An 18,109-nucleotide genomic window follows, 5' to 3' on the forward strand; every position below is an offset into this window, starting at 1 on the left:
GGGGGGGGGGGACTAGAAAGATGGCTCAGAGGTTAAGAGCAGTGGCTGTATATCCATCCAAAGGTCCTGAGTTCAACTCCCAGCAACCACATGGTGGCTCATAAGCATCTATAATGAGATCTGGTGCCCTCTTCTGGCATGCAGGCACACATGAAGGCAGAATACTGTTTAAATAATGAATAAATAAATAAAATATTTTTAAGAAATCACCTGAATGGTATAATAGCTCTGCCCACCCACACATTGCCTTAGTCCTTAAGACTGACGTTTACTGTTGGTTCACCTGAGTTATATGTTGTATAAACTAACTGAATTTGTTTCCGTGAGTTTCTATGGCCAAGTCTCTCACTTGCCTGAAACAGTGTTAGTAATAAAGCCATACAGCTGTGAATGTGAGGGGTTTTGAGATGTCGGCTTCCACACAGTTCTGCTAGTGGACTCGTTACAGTGATCAGTCTCCATCCCTGCGTTTTCCCCGGCTCTCCCTCTGCCTGTGAGCGCGGGCTTTCTTAGAAACCCTATGAACCACTGGGCCTGACCAAAGCCTAGCACAGAATGGAATGTGGACCCCAGCCTATTTTGCTCCCTCATTTTTATTTTTATTTGAGCATAGGAGGAGCCAGAAAGGAATCAACTGACCATTTGTTGGGTTTTCTTCACAGAGTGGCTTCACCCCGCTCCACATAGCTGCTCACTATGGGAATATTAACGTGGCCACGTTGCTGTTAAACCGAGCGGCTGCCGTGGACTTCACCGCACGGGTGAGTACACGGCAAAGCATGACATCCGCAGAGCACCTCAAATGACTTTGACGCCTCACTTCCCAGGATCAAGAATAGGCTGGGGTATGGCCTTCCAGTCACCGAGAGATCAGATTTGTCGCCTTACGTCTTGTTATTACATAGGTGTGCTTGATAGTTGAAGGGGAAATTAAACAAAGATTGGGAGCGTATGTCATGCAATGCATCGCCAATAATAAGCTCCTACAGAGAAAAACACATGTAAGTTATTGTGATTCCTACAGCTCGGAACTACAGGCAGTTCTCCATGTGAAATAACCTAGAAGTGTTAGAAATTGTTCGGGTACATGGGTATGGGAGGGGTTCCCAAGGCCCCACTCCTGGTCCTGACTGAGAGACTATGGGCAGTTGATGGTGACTTGGGGAAGGAGAGTCATTTTTCTCTGAGACTGTAGCCAGTGTAGGATTATCTATGTTCCAAGCCCATGCGCAAGGTAGCATTAATTTGACTGAATGGAGTATCTTTAAAGGGAGGATTAAGTTGGTGGAGGGATGTATTGGAGGGACCCGAATAAAGTTGGAGAAGGAACCCAGAGGGTGATGACGATCATAATATATTGTATATACATGTAAGAAATTCTCTGTGTGTGATGAGTTAATTGAAATTACGAAAAGAAACATAATGATATAAGATCTAAAGATATGATGATATAAGAAATAATAAAGTCATATCAACTCACTATGGAGTGACAGAAATTTGGGGCCAGAGCAACACCACATAGCACCCCACATCTGAACATCACCGCGACATCCAAAGCATTATCTTTGCAGCCAGCTTGTCTTCTAGAAAAATGGGGTGAGGTGAGAGGGGGGTGCAAGGCCAGTACCAGCTGCGTAGCAGTGAAAGTAAAATTATCTTTGAAAGAGCGGGTAGGTGGGCAGTACCACATTTTGTCTCAAGAAGAAAGGCTTAGCTCATCCCTGTTGAACAGGCGAGGCAGGCTTAGCCCTGAACCTCGAGCTAGCAGTTAGAGGACGCAAGATTTCAGACTCAAAGAACTAAGTCACTTATTTCATCTCCCTAATCTAACGTAAGGCAGTTGGCAAGCTTCTTATGGTTCATTAGTTCTAGGGAAAAAAAAAAAAATGATGAGTACTCAGGAGGCACCAATGTAGATTTCCACTGTGGCCATCCATTTACTGAAAAGCTTTGTTGATTTGAGTGGCTGGAGAGAGTTACTGCTTCCCACCTGGAGTTCTGCTAGTGCCCCTGTTTGGATCTGAGGCCTCCTGTGACTCTCGACGGGACAATTTCAGAGAGCTTCCGTAAGCCAGCATTCATACTGAAGTCCAGATGCAGTCTCCTGGGCCCATTTGTATAATTCACACCACAGTCAATACCTTCCTAAGACATATCTTCGAATTGGGACGTTTGGAAAAATCCATGTCCCGATGGCTTTGAAGCTGGCCTCTGCTGTCTTTGAGAAATTGTCTGTTGCTGCTAAAAATAAATCTAGATTTGAGGGGATGCTTAAGCAAAGGAAGAGAGAAGGAGAATGAGAACATTCTCATTCTCGAGTGTAGGCAACTCGAGTGTATCCATTTCCCTCCCAACAATGACTGCGCTTGTCATGACCGATGATCCTTTATTGATTATAGATGGATGAAAACCTCAGACCTGCATGTTTAAGCTCAACAAGCATCACCAGAAAGTGATGTAAAGCAATTATTCGTGTGTTGGTTTAAGATGTACCACACTTGCTGCTTTTTTCTAGACCCAAAACTCATCTTCCCCAGCCTGTCCCAACTGATGAGGCCTCCTGACACCACGTGGTGAAGGCTGTAGTGCCGTTGGGTTAAATAGTATGTATAGGAGCCCTGCACTCTTGTTTACTCCCAGCAGCCTCTGCTTCTCTTTGTGGCGGTGATGGGTGACTGGCTCTGGGGTGTCAGAGAAGACTCTTTAGAGAGCTTACCCATCTTACATTCCAAATCCCTAGTAACTTCCTCATTGGCATTTGTACTAAGGTAGTGCAGAGGTTGCTCCCTGCCTAAACTCAGAGGCGTTATTCGGTCATGTTTCCCTCTGGTAAAACTTGCAATTAGGGTCACATTCACTCTGCTCAGAACAATGAAAGGAAGATAACTTGGTTTTGTTTGCTTAAGAACTGCCTGCAAATTATTACCATAAATCACAGGCTGAGAGCCAGGTGTGGATAGTGGTGTAGAAGATATTTAGGGGTAAAATAGCAAACAGCAGAAGCACCTTTGTCTTTAGGGAGTGGGTTCTGGGTTCCATGTTCCTAGCGCAACTGGGTATGATGGAAGGTTGAGCTGTTGAGGATTTAGGCTGGTGGCTGGTGGCAGTGCCGTAGGCTGGGGAAGGACACAGAGAGTGGATTATAATGGTAAAGAGCCTCACGAGTAGAGGATAGTGCCCGCAGGTGTAGATGTTTCTGGAACAGACGAGGGGCAGAAACGAACCAGTGTGGACCAAGGAGAGGCACATGTACACCCCGGGAGCAATTCTGACAACGGGAGGGCAGGACATTCCATGTTCCATCACCACACTTCCCAAACTTCTACCAGTTCTGATTTTCACGCTGTGACTCTGCCCTGTATTTATCAACTAGCCCAGCGGACACCTTCAATACTTCTTTTCGTATTATCCACGCAGCTAACCCACCCCATCCCGGGTCCCCCACAGAACTGCTGAATGCTGTTATGCGTCGTCAGCCTTCTGCCGCCTGAACTGAGTCAGCTATGACAGCTTTGACGCCCTCTAAATTGATGACCTTTGCTCTCATAGCAAATTCTTCCTCTCTTAGGGAAGAGAATGTAACTGAGACACCCCCAGAGGCCCTACTGATTGCCATTCCAGGAAGGAGCACTTACGCACAGGGGTGATGAAAGGCTGAATCGCATTAAGTGGGTGCTTTTCAAGCCCCTCCTGTTGACTGAAGGAGATTTGAAGGTCCTGGTATTTAGTATTTCCTAGTCTGACCCCTGAAAGCGTTAGAAATTTGCTCTAGAAGATTCCAGGTTGTTTACAAATTAAATCAGGCAGAGAAGATCCGGAAGCATGGAATAGAAAAGGGAAGTGTTGCCAGCTGCCTGCAATGAACTGGGGAATGAAATGTTTGAACCTTTAATATATGTGGACATGTATACATGGCATGTGGATATATAAATACATAGATACTTTTGCTTTACACATTATACTAATTCAACTCTGACAATTTCATACATGTATGTATACATACGCATATATAATACATTGCAAATACCGGCAGAAAATGTTGGTATACAACATCTGTGATACGCGAATTGGAGTCCTGTTCATAAATAGCAGCATTGGTATAGTGGTGTTGTGTGATACATTGACTTTTCATTATTTTGATGGCCCTTGAAGCTCAAACAAGCTGTCTACCTCATGCCTGGGCTGCCAGAGACATTCATGAATGTGGCTAATTTTAATTTAAACTGAATTTAAAATGTATATCATTTGAGCTAAGCATGATGCCATACATACTCAGTAGGTAAAGCCAGGCAGATCTCTACAAGACCAGTGCGATCTACCTAAGCAGTTCCAGGCCAGTCGGGGCTACATCATAAGAACCTTTCTTAACATTTCTTGTTCTACTTCTCAAGAACATTCTAAGCGATCAACGCTTACCTATGCCAAGAGGCTTGTGTAGCACCAGGCACCGATAGGTAACACTTTGGGGCTGTCAGAAAAGATGAGAACTCACCCCCACATCACAGGCCTGCCTTCCCTCCAGTGGCACAGTGACTTCTGAATGTCACCTGCCTCTTAGGGAAAGTGTTTGCTCCCTGCCCTATAGGTTTCCACCCTTCACTAGTCTTTGGGCATCCTGTGAACTCTGTTTCATCCACTTTGCTGTCTCTATTGTGCAGCTTCTACCATGCTGTGCTTTAGAGGCCACTGCTGCCCATCGCTTCTTTCTGCTTCCCAGACATCTTTCCACACTGGCCTCTGTGCTATGGACTTTGCACGATCTTCATCCTCTCAGCCTTCCAGGGCAGACCTCACTACGCACAGTGAGTGGGGCTCCTCATATCTACGGCTCTTTGAAGATAAAAAGCCATTTGTTTCAGAAAACCATTCCTCACTGTTCCGAAAACAAGAAGGCAGGATGTTTGTGTGGCCAGAGAGCCCTTTGTCTCCCTGCCATGACCAGGCACCCTTGGCATACCAGCATACCAATGGAGTCACCAGAAGGTTCTGAAGCATTCCATTCAGCCGGAGGGCTGGCTTTAAGTGTGAACAACATTAAGAAGCCTCCCTGTTTCCTTCCTTCCTTCTCAGGTAGAATTTATGGTAACCGTGATTTTAAAGCTATCATTAATTAAGTATGTGCTAAATTCCTGCTTCTACATTAGGTTTTTATACTTAATAGCTCAAAAATATGTGATAACTGAAATGTAATAAAATACACTAATGGCTCCCTCCCATACTCTGCTACATACACATGAGATTTTTAATTCCTTGAGGTCAAATCTGTGTCTTCTTGCACATTGTGGAGCCTGTGTTGCCTACAGAGTTGATATCCCAGTATCTGTCCTAGGGAGAGACTGAGTATAAACTTAGAAAATTCAAAGAGGAATGATGACATCACTTCGGGGCTTCCTTACCTATTACATACGGGCAGATCTTGTTCTCAAGCCTGATTCTTTCCCAGCACACCAAACTGCCATTGCTTCAGCCTGTAATGCGTTTAGACTTATGAGCTGCCCCCTAGCTGCACTGAAGGAGCAGGGTTACCATGAGAGTCAGCAAGATTCCCCAAGCCCTTTACCAAGCTCAAGTGCTGAATGTCAGGTGCTGAAGGTCGGGAGCTCTGAGCATCTATGACTCACGTGTAGATGGTCTTGGGAGACAGGACTGCCAAGCCACAGGGATTCACAGGGTGTTGGTATCAGAACCTCAGACTTGGGATATAAGGGCACAGTCTAGGCAACTTCCAGAAAGTGTGTGGACAGACTTCAGCCTGCCCCAATTAGGAGTGTGGCTGAGGGCCTGGAGAAAAAGAGGTGAATAAGAGCACTGGCTGCTCCTGGAGAGGACCTGGGTTCAATTCCCAGCACGCCCGCAGAGGCTCACAACGGTCTGTAACTCCAGTTCCAGGGGAACCATGGCACCAGGCATGCATGAGATGCACATATATGTGCACAGGCAAAATATGCATACACATAAAACAAATCCTTAAAGAGAGAGAGAGAGAGAGAGAGAGTATGCTGAAGCCCTAATGGCTGTTTTAGGGATACAGAATTAAGTAGACTAGACAGAATCTTTCCATGCACAGGTTTAAAATGTGTCTCCCTCAAAACACATTTCATTTATAAAATCAAATAAAAGGAAGTAAAAAAAAGCCACCTATAACTTCTGTTTATTTGCATGTTTTTCCTTATAGACACACCTGTTCTTAAAACAGGTTTATCTCCAAATGTAGGCTCTAACATATCAAAGACTTAAAAAAATATATTAAATGAAAACGAGGATTTGAGAATGTTGGTAGAAGAGAATGACTTATAGGAACATTGTCACCCCGCAGAGCCCCCACATTCACCATGCTGCCATGGTCTTATTAACATTTCTGTCTCGGAAGGGACAAGGTAAGTGAGTTTTTGCAAGGTAGGCAGAAGAGTCTACCCTTGTGTGGACTGCTCTTACAACTGCACAACATCTCAACCTTTCTCTGAATTCTGCCTTCTGGGAGACTCTCCTGCATGTTTTCTTTTAAGAAATACTCTTGTCTTAGATCTACTTTCACATTTGGGCTGCACTGCTCTCTTTCTGTGTGGTGTGGGATTTATCTGTTTCTCGCCCAAGGAGGTGATAGTAGCAGGCAGCATGAAGCAAAGAGAGGAAACCCACCGGACCTCGGCAGACCGCCCTTCACTGTGGCTTTGGTCACTGACGCAGTCTGGGTTGGGTCCCTTCAACACCTGGCCTTTTTTACTTTTGGCGACTAGCGTTCACGATGTATTCCAAGCTGCCCTCAAACTTGTGTTTCTCCTGCCCCAGCTTCCTAAGAGTTGAATCAGTGATGCGTACCACCTCTTCCCGGCCTGACCTGGTTTGGGTTTATTCTGTTTTGTTTGGAGACAGGGTCCCACTGTGTACTTCTGGCTGGCCTCAAGCCACAGATATCTGCCTATCTCTGTCTCCTGAGTGCTAGGCCTGAAGGCATACCCCACCATACCCAGCACTTTAGTTTTTTTTAAAGCAACCAGTAGAGAGCTGACCACAAAACACAGGCCCTTCCTCACTGCCCAGCCCTCTTGTCTGACAGTGATGGAGGTGGCTTTGGCCTTCCCTTCCTCCTTTCACCGCAGAGCACAAAGTTCCATGACAAAGCAGACCACACTGAGGTCACACTGCTGGTTTCCCACAGTGCCTTGCGGTTTACCCTTCATGCTCTTGCCAGTGGCAGCATTGTCATGCACAAGGTGGGTTCACTGAGAGTTCATGGCCATGGCGACATGATGACAGTGGAAGAAAATCCAGCTTGCTTGAAACATGTGGCTAACAATCAGACAGGAGCTCCTGACCTCTTTGTGATGGTGGTTGTCACTGTCATCAGGAGAGAACTTACTTGCCCTAAGACAGGCTTCCCTCAAGAGCATGGCTCGTGTCCAGCAGGTAGCACTGTGGCTGAAGCACTTCTCGTAATTAGAAATGTCACTTCCAGAATGTACTTGGGTACAGCTTGCTGTGGTTTAGGTCAGCACACAGTCAGCCTTTAAGACGTGAGTAAGGGAGGAGGAGAGATGCCTCCGTAGTTTAGGGCACTGGTTGCTCTTGCAGAGGACTGGCGTTTGGTTTCCAGTACCTAAGTAAGGCAGCTCAGGACCCAAGTACCAAGGGATCTGATGTTCCTTTTTGGCCTCCTTGGCATCCACATATACAGAGATACAGACACGGTAAAAAAATAAAATAAAATAAATCTTGAATAAAAAAGAAGTCTGTCATATGTCATAGCTTGGGGAAGGAAGAACTCCAATTTTGAACAAAAACAAAAATGGGGGCTGGACAGATGGCTCATTGGCTAAGAGCACTCCCTGCTCTTCCAAAGGTTCCAGGTTCAACTCCCAGCACCCACATGGGAACCCACAATGGTCTATAACTCCAGTTCCAGGTGGTCTGATGCCCTCATACCAATACACATAAAATAAAAATTAATAAAAGAAGAGAGACTGATCTGTTTAAAAATTTTTTTGGCAGAAGCCGCAAGGTACCTGTTCCTCTCCCAGCCTCCCCTAGTCATCAATCCATGCGCCAAGAGTGTTTCTCGATGACCTGAATAAATCCTATTTTGAAATCCTGCAAATCAAAATTCTATTAAGGACGGAGTCAGTAGAGCTTAGCTTTCCTCATTTGCACTTAAAAAAAAAAATCCTTTTCTCTAGCTTTAGAGTTTTCCTTCCCACCAGATAGCTCAAGGAACTGCGCTGTGCTGCCATGACCTGGCCTGACCTCCTGCTGAACACCGCAGCACATTTTCCACACTGCCTGTCCTCAGATATGACTTTCGGGTTACCCAGATGTGCCCTCATCTCCCTGCCCCTCCTCTACTACGGGCACCTCCATAGAAATGGTAGTTTGAGGATTGTAGAATGGCAGAGAAGCCAATGTCACGGGGTAAGTGCCTCTGGGCACATGCGTGCTCCCACTTTGAAGGAAGAGAGTCTGTGAATACACGTTTAGGAAGGAGACCTGTGTGGATTTGCATGGTTGGAAAGCCAGGTGATGTGACATTTCCCTAGAAACACAGTTAATGCAGTCAGCCACGATATGGAAGAGCTCTGAGGTGGAGCATGTGTTAACATGTGCAGTCTGAGGCACAGCACCAAAAAAGCATCCAAATCGAACGGAGAAAAGCAACCGAGGCTGCAGCTCATAGGCAGGTGTGAACGATGCTGCTGAGGAAGGAAGGGGCAAAGTAGGGCAGTGGCAGCCGGGCTGAGGGCGCGGGCCTGGGGCCTGCAGCCTGCAGACAGAAGGGCGTCGTTGCTGGTCCAGCTGGAGAAGCTAAGATAGAAGAAGTGTTCCTTGAACATTGTGAGATGTGTGGAAAAGAAACCAGGCTTGGTTGGGAGCTCTTGCCATCCCCAGTCTGTGAATGTAGCTTTTATTCTCCTGTTTCAATTGTTGTCTGGGAGGCTTACTGCCTCCTTCTGCTAACCCAGGCCTAGTTCTGGAAGCTTCTAGCCCATGTACAATCTAGCCTAGGGCCAGAATGTTTTCATCCTCTGAGACTTACTGCTTAATAAGCTCACCCATTCTTGCTCTTTCTGAGCTCTGTACTGGCTGGTTCAACTCAGCTGTTCTAGCTCAAACTCCTCTGCCAAACTAACTTACTCAGTCCTCTCGGCCTCTAAATTGCTCTTCTTGCCTCAGACTATCTGCAGCAATCTTTTCTAATCTTCTGGTTCCTTCCAATTCTCTGGCTCATTTGGTCTTCACTTGAGTTCTCTCTACAACCTATCTCTCTATTACTGTTCCAGTAAAAACTGCTTCTTCACTCTCTCATTGCCCCTTAAGTAGCTACGAGATATGTTCTTACTAGCTTATGAGCTCAGTAAGAGCAAGAAAGGGTTAGTTTATCAAGCAGTAAGTCTGAGAGGCTGAAAACATTCTAGGCCTAGGTTAGATTGTACGGAGGCTAAAAGCTTCCAGGACTAGGCCTAGGCTAGTCAGAAGCAATAAGGGACAACAATTAAAACAAGATAATAAAGTTCCTTTTACACTGGTCACCTATGGAAAAGGGTTGTGGGTGATGCATAGCCAATCCTGGTTTCTGCGTTCTACTAAGAATTATCGTCTCCTCAATCCTCCTAGAACCTCTCAGGGGAAAAGGGAGCATCATTCTCCTTGGAAAGCTTTGCAACTGATAGAGGACTTTTGTTCACTGTTAGCATATATTATACATAACAATAGGCTTCATTATGGCATTTCCATACATATATAATGTACTTTGAACTTTTGAACCCCAGGGCATTTTGGGTTCTTATCACACACTTTGAGGCATGTGATAAGAAAGGTCCTGAGTGGCTCAGTGTCTGTGCATAAGGAGGGTCCCCTTCATAGCACACATGCAGTAGTCCAGTGTCCTTGACACAACTGCCCAAGCTCCTGTTTACAGCTGGGCCACATCCCAAGAGGAGAGGAAGCAGAGGAAGGGTGTATGTAGACCAGCAGTTCTCAACCTGTGTGTCTCAGCCATCAGGAACCACGTCATCTTAGGAATCCCAGATGTAAACTTATTTTCATTGCTGCCTCATAACTGTAATTTTGCTACTCGGTGGTATCCAGGCTCCTTAGACCATCAGACGTGTGCTTTCTGACGGTCACTTCCCGCAGGTTGAGAACCCCGCTGCTCTAGGAGTTGGCGCTCCCTGTGTGAGATTGCACCAAACAGCCCCTGACAGCCTCTTAGTTCTCACTACAGGAACTTTGCAAAGAGGTGGAAGAAACTCATGCAGAATTCCAAACTGCCTAGGCTTCTCCATTCTTGAAGAACGGATGCAGGAGTGAGCGTCCCACACAGTAATCCACTTACACCTCTGAGGGAGCCCGTGAGTAACGACGGTGACTTCCAGTTTACACTAAGAAGGCGGAAAGTAACTGTGTATGTTGTCCCTGAAGTACTTTAGAATAAGAAACAGTAAAGTTGGGGACAGGGAAGACAGCTCAACCAGGAAGGTGTCCTGCCCCTGGAGAAGATGATGGAGGAACAGGAGGCTCTCAGGGGCCCAAGAGCCAACCAGCCAGCGTAGCTGAGTCAGTGAACTCTACATCCAGGGAGAGACGCTGGCTCAAAAGTAAATTGGAGAGCAAATGAGGAAGATACCTGATGTGAACCTCTGGCCTCTGCATACATACATGTGTACACACACACACACATCTGTACAAACACACACTAACATATATGTCATAAAAGAAAACAAACATTATATATATATATAAACTTAAAGTAACAATGAAAATGGAAGATTCTGACACCAGAGGTCCCATTTGTGCTTGTGTATAGACTATATGCAGGCCACAGCCCAGAGAAACCCAATGGTTGGCAGTTTGTTCTCTGCATGTGTTCAGGTACAGAATAAATTAAATCCATCTTTTATTCTTTGGTAATCATGCTTTGGATGATTTCCCATAACTAGGAACCTGATGACCTCAGAGCAAAGACATGGAACACACATTCTTGGCAAGACATACAAGGCGGGCCTTTCACTATGAGAAGTGAGGCCCAATGAGTGTTGAGATTGAAAAGGCATTTCCCAACAGTTCATAAGCGAGGGCCTCTTGCTGACTCATGAAGCCTGCAGCGGGCACTTGGCCATCCACAAAAAGTTGCCCAGTGTTGCATCATAAAAATCTTCTAAAATCTTCCAAAAAAAATTGGCAGTTAACAATTTTCTTAATTTTGATAGCATTGGGGTTACATTGTATCTTACACCCTACAAAGGGCATGTATATGTAGCACTTTCTTTCAACTCCACAGAGGAATAAATTAAAGTCACTAAGGAGATGCTGTTCCCAGGTCTTACCTGGAAAAACGTGGCAGGACAGGGATCTGAACTCAGGCTGTCTTCCTCTAGTAGTGTGGCCTCGGTCATGAACCATCAGAACTAGCATACCGCCAGAGCTGGATGAGAATCCGCTCAGGGCACGGTGGGCTTCGACATTGCCTGGAAGCTAAGGGCAAGGCTATGGCTGTCAGCACCAGCTGCGTCTTGGTCTTTAGAAGAAATGTCTGCTCCTTAGGACAGAGGCTCTGCACACTTGGAGCAGCATCTTCTCCTAGTCATGTTTACTTAGGAGCCTCAAAGGCACCATTCCCATCCCTTTATAGTCTGAAACTTCAGCAAGTACCCCGTTTGACTGAAGATCAAATGGAGGCAAATTGTACCCACCCCCTACCCCAAGAAAACACACACACACACACAGGTTTCCAAAGAGCTCGGATCCTGAAAATCTGCAAGAGGTGATTTACTTTCTAGAGGGAGGAGAAAAAAAAAAAAATCCCACATGGAAATAAGCTCCAGGTTTATTGAGAAATAAGGAAAATTTAGCATTCTTAGGGCCCTCCATGTTTTATTTTTCCAGTTTGAGTAGCGGAATGTTAGGAAACTAAGTGGAATGGTTTCTTGAAACCACTGCATTTATGAGAGAAGCATCACTGGAAATCTAGAGTCTCTAGACAACCTCACTTTACTTAAATTTTGAAGTGACTCTCTTCGATATACAGAAAGTAAATCGATTTTGAGTTTTAAACTTTTTAAATTTTATTATTTTATGTGTATGAGCGTTTTTCCTGCAAGTACTTCTGTGTACCATCTGTGTGCCTTGTGTCTGTGGAAACCAGCGGGAAAAATCAGATCCTTTGGAACTAGAGTTACAAATGGTTTTGAGCCACCACTGGGGAACTGGGAATCAAACCTGGGTCCTCTGGAAGAACAGCTGGTGTTTCTAACTGACGAGCCATCTTTCTAGCCTCCAATTTGCTATTTTATTCTTCAGTGCTCACCAGACCTCACTTTTTCCCCCTGAGTTAAAAGCACTCATTATTTCTCTTTTAGTTAGTTCCATTTACCTATTATTTGAGCATTTCGTACACTGTTCAAAGTGTTTTGACTGTACACATCCCCTCCCTTCCAACTTTTCTATAACCCTCCTTCATATCCTCCTCCCAATTCCAATTTCACATCCTCTATTGTTTGTTTGTTTGTTTGTTTGTTTGTTTGTTTGTTATTATGCCTCACTGGGTCCAGTTAGAGATGCCTGTGTGGACATGCATAGGGCCCCCACTGGAGCCTGTGCAGCCTGTAAGAGTCTACTCTGGCAGAAAACTGACTCTAGCTGCCCTAGCAATCATTAACTGCCAATAGCTCTTAGCTGGGCGTAGGAACTCATGAGTAGGAACTCATGAACTAACTTCTCCCCAATTGCTCATTTTTTTTTGTTTTGTTTTGTTTTTAATGGAATAACTGAAATGAGGTTTGAAATGTATATTTTAAAAGCACAGAGTTGGGTATGATAGTTGACAACTGTAATCCTAGCACAGAGACTTGTTAGAGGTCAGTCTAATGCTAATTACTGGCACTCGAGATCTGTTTACTGCCTGCTGGGTACGACCATCCTTGTTTATGTGAACCTGCCTAAAACATACCTGACTGGTTCATTAAATGGCCTTTACCTGAGAAGGGCAGAATGAGGCAGGCATGGCTAGTTTTTTGGGCTTTTGAGGATGAAAAAAAAAATCACAAGAATCACAGGACAGATAGAGGAGAAAAGAGGAGAAGGGTTAGCATGGAAGGAAAAAAACCATGTGGGACTGGAGAAAGGGACTCCAGTGATGGTGTGGAAAGGCCCAGATGAAGAGCAAAGCATGGAATTATGGATAGAAGATAGGGTAGTTAAGGAGGCTGGCACTGGACGGGGGCTGGAAGATGGGTGACGAAGTGATTCAGACAGTGTAGGTAGGAAGGAATATCGGCCCAGCCTGGGGTAAATAAGGCAATTATACAATCTAACAGGTGTCTATGTCTTGTTATTTGTGATAACGGGTTAAACAATACTGCCATGATAATCTTAGGGCTAATAATAAACATTATATAGCCCAACTGCTTTAAAAAAAAATACAGCAGAGGCTGATACAAGAGCATCACCATGAGTTCCAAGCCAGCCTGATCTACAGAGAGTAAGACCCTTCCTCTAAAGCAGTGGTTTTAACCTGTGGGTCTCACCCCCTTGATGGTCAAATGACCCTTTCACAGGGGTCGCATATCAGATGTCCCGTATATCAGATATTTACAATACGATTCATAGCAGTAACAAAATTAGAGTTACAGCAAAAAGTATTTTATTTGGGGGTCACCACAACATGAGGAACTGTATTAAAGGGTCACAGCATTAGGAAGGTTGAAAAATCACTGCTCTAAAACAACAAGAATTGAAATCTTGTATCAAATGTCTATGAAGATGGCAGCTTAAGTAAGACAAGCATTAGCAAGGGTTTGGAGGGAACTCTTGTATACATGATAGGAAAGTAAAATCTGGCCACCACCAAAAGCGTTGAGTGTTTGCTCAGGAGAATTACTGTAGGTGCTACTAATGTCCAGCCCCACCCCGCAAAAGGAAAGCATTGTCAAAGGAGACTGTCTCCCTGGATTTCTAGCAGCATTATTCAGGAAAACACAGACAGAAGCTGAAGACCCCAGTGTCCAGGGACAGGTGTTTGGATCCGCAGGAGGTAGCACACACATGCCTTTAGACTGTCACTCTACCTCCAGAAATGTAAGAAACCCTTGCTATACCCAAGATGCACCACGAGGGAACTCTGCTCAGTGAAATGAGCCATTACAGTGAAGCAAGTACTGGGTGATCAGATCGCCTCCAGGAAATCCCCAGATCAGACAGACACAGAGCCAGGGCAGAAAGAACCTGGGACAGTTTTCTCCTTGGGTACAGTTCCACTCTCCAAGGTGCCAAGAGTGCTGGAGAATGGGTGTGCCACAGTGTGACTCACAGAAAGCCGCTCAACGATGTCCTGAGTGGCTAAAACAAAATCGTTAGGTATAGCCAGGTACAGTGGTGCTCGCCTGTAATCCCAGCACTCAGGGAGGCAGAGGCAGGTGGATCTCTGTGAGTTCAAGGCCAGCCTGGTCTGCAAAGCTGGTCCAGGACAGCCAAGGTGACACAGAGAAACCCTGTCTTGAAAAACAAAAACAAAACCACAAAGGTTAGGTATGTGTAATTGACCAACTGTTATTATATTGAAAGCCACTGAGCTACACAAAAGGCTGTGTAGCAGGCTGTGAAATCGGGGAGGAGAAGGGCCTCAGAGCGAAGATGGCATCCCCCACCCACTTACCCCTTCCCTTAGTGGTAAGCTGTCATCAGCTCTCCTTCATTTAATTTAAATTAGATGTAAGTTCTGTACTGTCACAGCAAGGTAGGGAATTACATGCTCTTGCTCTCGGGAAAGGCAGATCTTGCCTGGAGATGGTCCCAAATAAACTTAACCGCACCCCTCTGTTGGGTTTCTGTGGGAAAGCTGAAAGGGGAGAAATAGCCAGGCATTCCTCCACAGAGGGAACTGTTTCCTCTGGATCTCTGGCATTAACAGCGTGGATCCCACACCTTCCTACCAAGGAGAATGGCACGTGCAGTGTTAGCTACCATATGTGCCTCTGGTGTGATGTCAGCCCTCAGCCCGGTGTCCCAGGTTTCCCTGCTGTGCTCACGGCAGCACAGTCTTGCTGTGGCCCTAAATATTTTTTTTTCCCACCCTGCATTCATCTGGAGAGCTGCCTGACCTAGAACCTTCTGATTTCACCAGGTGACCTCATGCCTGCATTTCTCGAAGTTTTTCTATCCCAAATGCTTCATGATATCCTCAAGAGGAGCAATGATTTCATACGCTTTGTTCCCTGTCTATATAATAATAGTGTCCTGTGTAGCAGTTGTGTTTCTTAACTTCCAAGCACCATTCTTTTTTTTTTATTTCTATTATTGAATTTAATTGTGTGTGTGTGTGTGTGTGTGTGTGTAACTTCAGCTATGCACCCAGGAATTACTCAGGCACATGCTCTCCTTCCACAATGTGTGTCCTAGGGACTGAACCCAGAACATCAGTGACCCTGCTCCCTAAGCTCCATTCTTGATCTCTGCACCTACCATATCAGCCTCATGGCTCTCTTGTTGGTAGAATTAGTAGCTTGGGTTTATAGGTAAGAAGTCATGTGATGCCAAGAAATTCAATCAGCTTGACTTTTGAAACTGTGCACATAGTGTTTGGGCAAGCTCTAGAACTGAATGTACGTAGTCCAGGCTCCAACCCACGGCTGCTCTCAGCCTTCCTCTCGAGTCTCCCTACTACCAGAAGATTGCAAGCTTGCTGTATGAAGTTCTCACAAACACAGTACTAGTCTAGCGAAGGAAGTGTGAACCTGGGGTCAGGCAAACTGACAAATTAGCTTGAGTTTTGGAGGTCCTTCATAATGATCTTCAATGATCTCATTGTTGATCATGTGTATAAGCTCGGGATCTCTTTCTAGGGCCATCTTGTGGTAAGTGTGGTAAAAGTAAGGAATGTTTTTTTTTTACTTTCCTTCCTAATTTTTTACGTAATCTCTTGGCCTGGAGCTCACTCTATACAACAGGCTATTCTTGAGCTTGTAGAGCCCTGCCCTCCTCTGCCTCCCACCTACAAGAATTAGGAGGGTATACCGCCACAAATTATATCTTCTTGCAGCCCTATGACCGAGGTAGGGAAAATATTTGTCTGTCACAGGCATGTGCACTGAAGATCACAGGATGAGGCACACCCGCTCTGTCGTCCAGCAGGAAAACATGTCTAAGAGATTGAGTACTGAGCCTGTTCTCACTCTCAATAAATTGTTTTTTTTTTTTTTTCATTAGACGCATGAGAATTGCCCATAGAATTACAATCGGGATGGAATTTCTTCTCTGTCCCAAACTCACTGTTAACAATCTTCTTGCTGTTTCTAAACCAGTTTTAGAGCTGAGAAAATACAGTATAGGTACTGGGGGGAGCAGTTAATCAGCTGAATGTAAACAGTGGCTACATGCTAGTGTGATGGCTCCGCTGGGAAAGGTGCCTGCCCTGGAAGCCTAGCACCCTGAGTTTTGAGCCATCAGACTTACATAAAGGTGGACAAAGAAAACCAACCCCGTGCATGCACCGTGGCACACAGGTATCCACACACGTGTCTTATACACACAATAATAGCAAATAAAATGATGGATTGGAGAAATGGCCCAGGGGTTATGAGCACTGTGGCTCTTCTGGAGGACCCAAGTTCACTTCCCGGTGCCCACATCCTGCAGCTTACAATTGCCTGTGACTCCAGCTCCTCTCCAGGAAGTCCAATGCCTCTGTGACTTTCTTGGGCACCTGCATGCACACAGGCATACCCACACACAGACACACATACGTATAACTAAAATAAAAAAACTCTTTTTGAAGAAGGAAGAAAATTGAAATAACTGTCCTCGTAAAATATCCCAGGAAAAAAAATCCAACGCGCTTGTGCAAAGCCCAGGAGACTTGGTTGCATTCTCATGATATTGGTCCCATCCCTGCCCCAACCGTGAGAAGTCAGAGGCAAAATATACCCTACTAAGTTAGGATCTTAACACCAGTTTCATCGTTAGATGCCTGTAAGGGGTGAGGGTGCTGATTAAGAGTTCTATCAAAAATCAAGGAGGCGGGAGGTTGAGGAAGGGGCCAGTAAGCCCCGGGTAAGAGTCGCTGCGGACCTTCCCAACAGGGAAACAGCCAGGGTCTGGGTTTTGTTAAGCTTTTGGCCAGATAGCAGGCACAGAAATTTGAAATAATTAAGCTCCCTTATCCTGTGATTTTTGCTTTCTCAAAATTCTAAATAGATATCCAGATCCTGTTAACATTCTATGTCAATATTTATGTAGCCATTTCTCTTCACTGTAAACAAAACATATGTGTGTATAAGTTTGACTTTGTGTGTGTGTGTGTGTGTGGCCACTGTATGCAGAAATGATTGAGAAGCAAATGACAGAAAGGAAGGCATTGGATAAGCTTATTTATGCATTACTCTTCAGGATGGGGAGTAAGTGCACTGAATGACATCATGGAAAAGTTTTAAAAATGTGCTTTTGGTAGTGTGGTGGCATATGCCTGTAATCCCAGCGCTGGGGGGAAGGGGAGAGGCAGAAGCAGGTAGATCTTTGTGAGTTCAAGGCCAGCCCGGTCTACAAAGCGAATCTAGGACAGCCCAGGATACACACAGAAACCCTGTCTCCCCACCCACCCCCAAAGTATGGCTTTTAAGGAAGCCTGAAGGACTTGGTGAAATGAAAAGGACAATACCTGGGACCTGGAAGATACAGATCTTGGCCAAGTTCTTTGCAGGTCCAAGTTCTGTAAACGGTTTAACCACCCTGAGGTTTTGGTTTTGTTTTGTTTTTCTCTCCTGGCCATTAGACCAAATAAAATTCTGGTGCCCTTGTCTGTTAAAACATATTGTCAAATGCTAATGTATTCTGTAACATTTTGAATGTACAAAAAAAATTCTTTGGTAAAAGAAAAATGCATTCTATTAATATGCTAATTCACACTAAAGCAAAATCGACTTTAGTTAGTACAGAATTCCTATCAAGCCAGCTTTGCAGGCCACTCCTGTAATCACACTTGGGAGATAGGTAGAAGGGTGGAGAGTTCAAGGTCAGTTTTAGCTATGAGGGGAAACAGTGTCTCAAAGACAAATTACCTTAGATTAAAAACACTAGCTTGTGTGTGTGTGTGTGTGTGTGTGTGTGTGTGTGTGTGTGTGTGTGT

At 45.0% G+C, this 18,109-nt stretch overlaps 1 protein-coding gene across 1 annotated transcript in view; it reads left to right on the forward strand.

Annotated features, from left to right (window-relative positions):
• The window catches only part of Ank3 (ankyrin 3), a 215,046-nt gene that overhangs the window by 29,949 nt on the left and 166,988 nt on the right, over positions 1–18,109 (forward strand). The window contains exon 2 of the mRNA XM_055598850.1: positions 657–761. Coding sequence (XP_055454825.1) covers positions 657–761 — 105 coding nt within the window. The remainder of the gene's footprint in view (positions 1–656; positions 762–18,109) is intronic.

The sequence above is a fragment of the Psammomys obesus genome, unplaced genomic scaffold (genome assembly GCF_907164565.1).
Source record: "Psammomys obesus unplaced genomic scaffold, mPsaObe1.curated_primary_1811, whole genome shotgun sequence".
In the NCBI taxonomy this organism is placed as follows: Eukaryota; Metazoa; Chordata; class Mammalia; order Rodentia; family Muridae; genus Psammomys; species Psammomys obesus.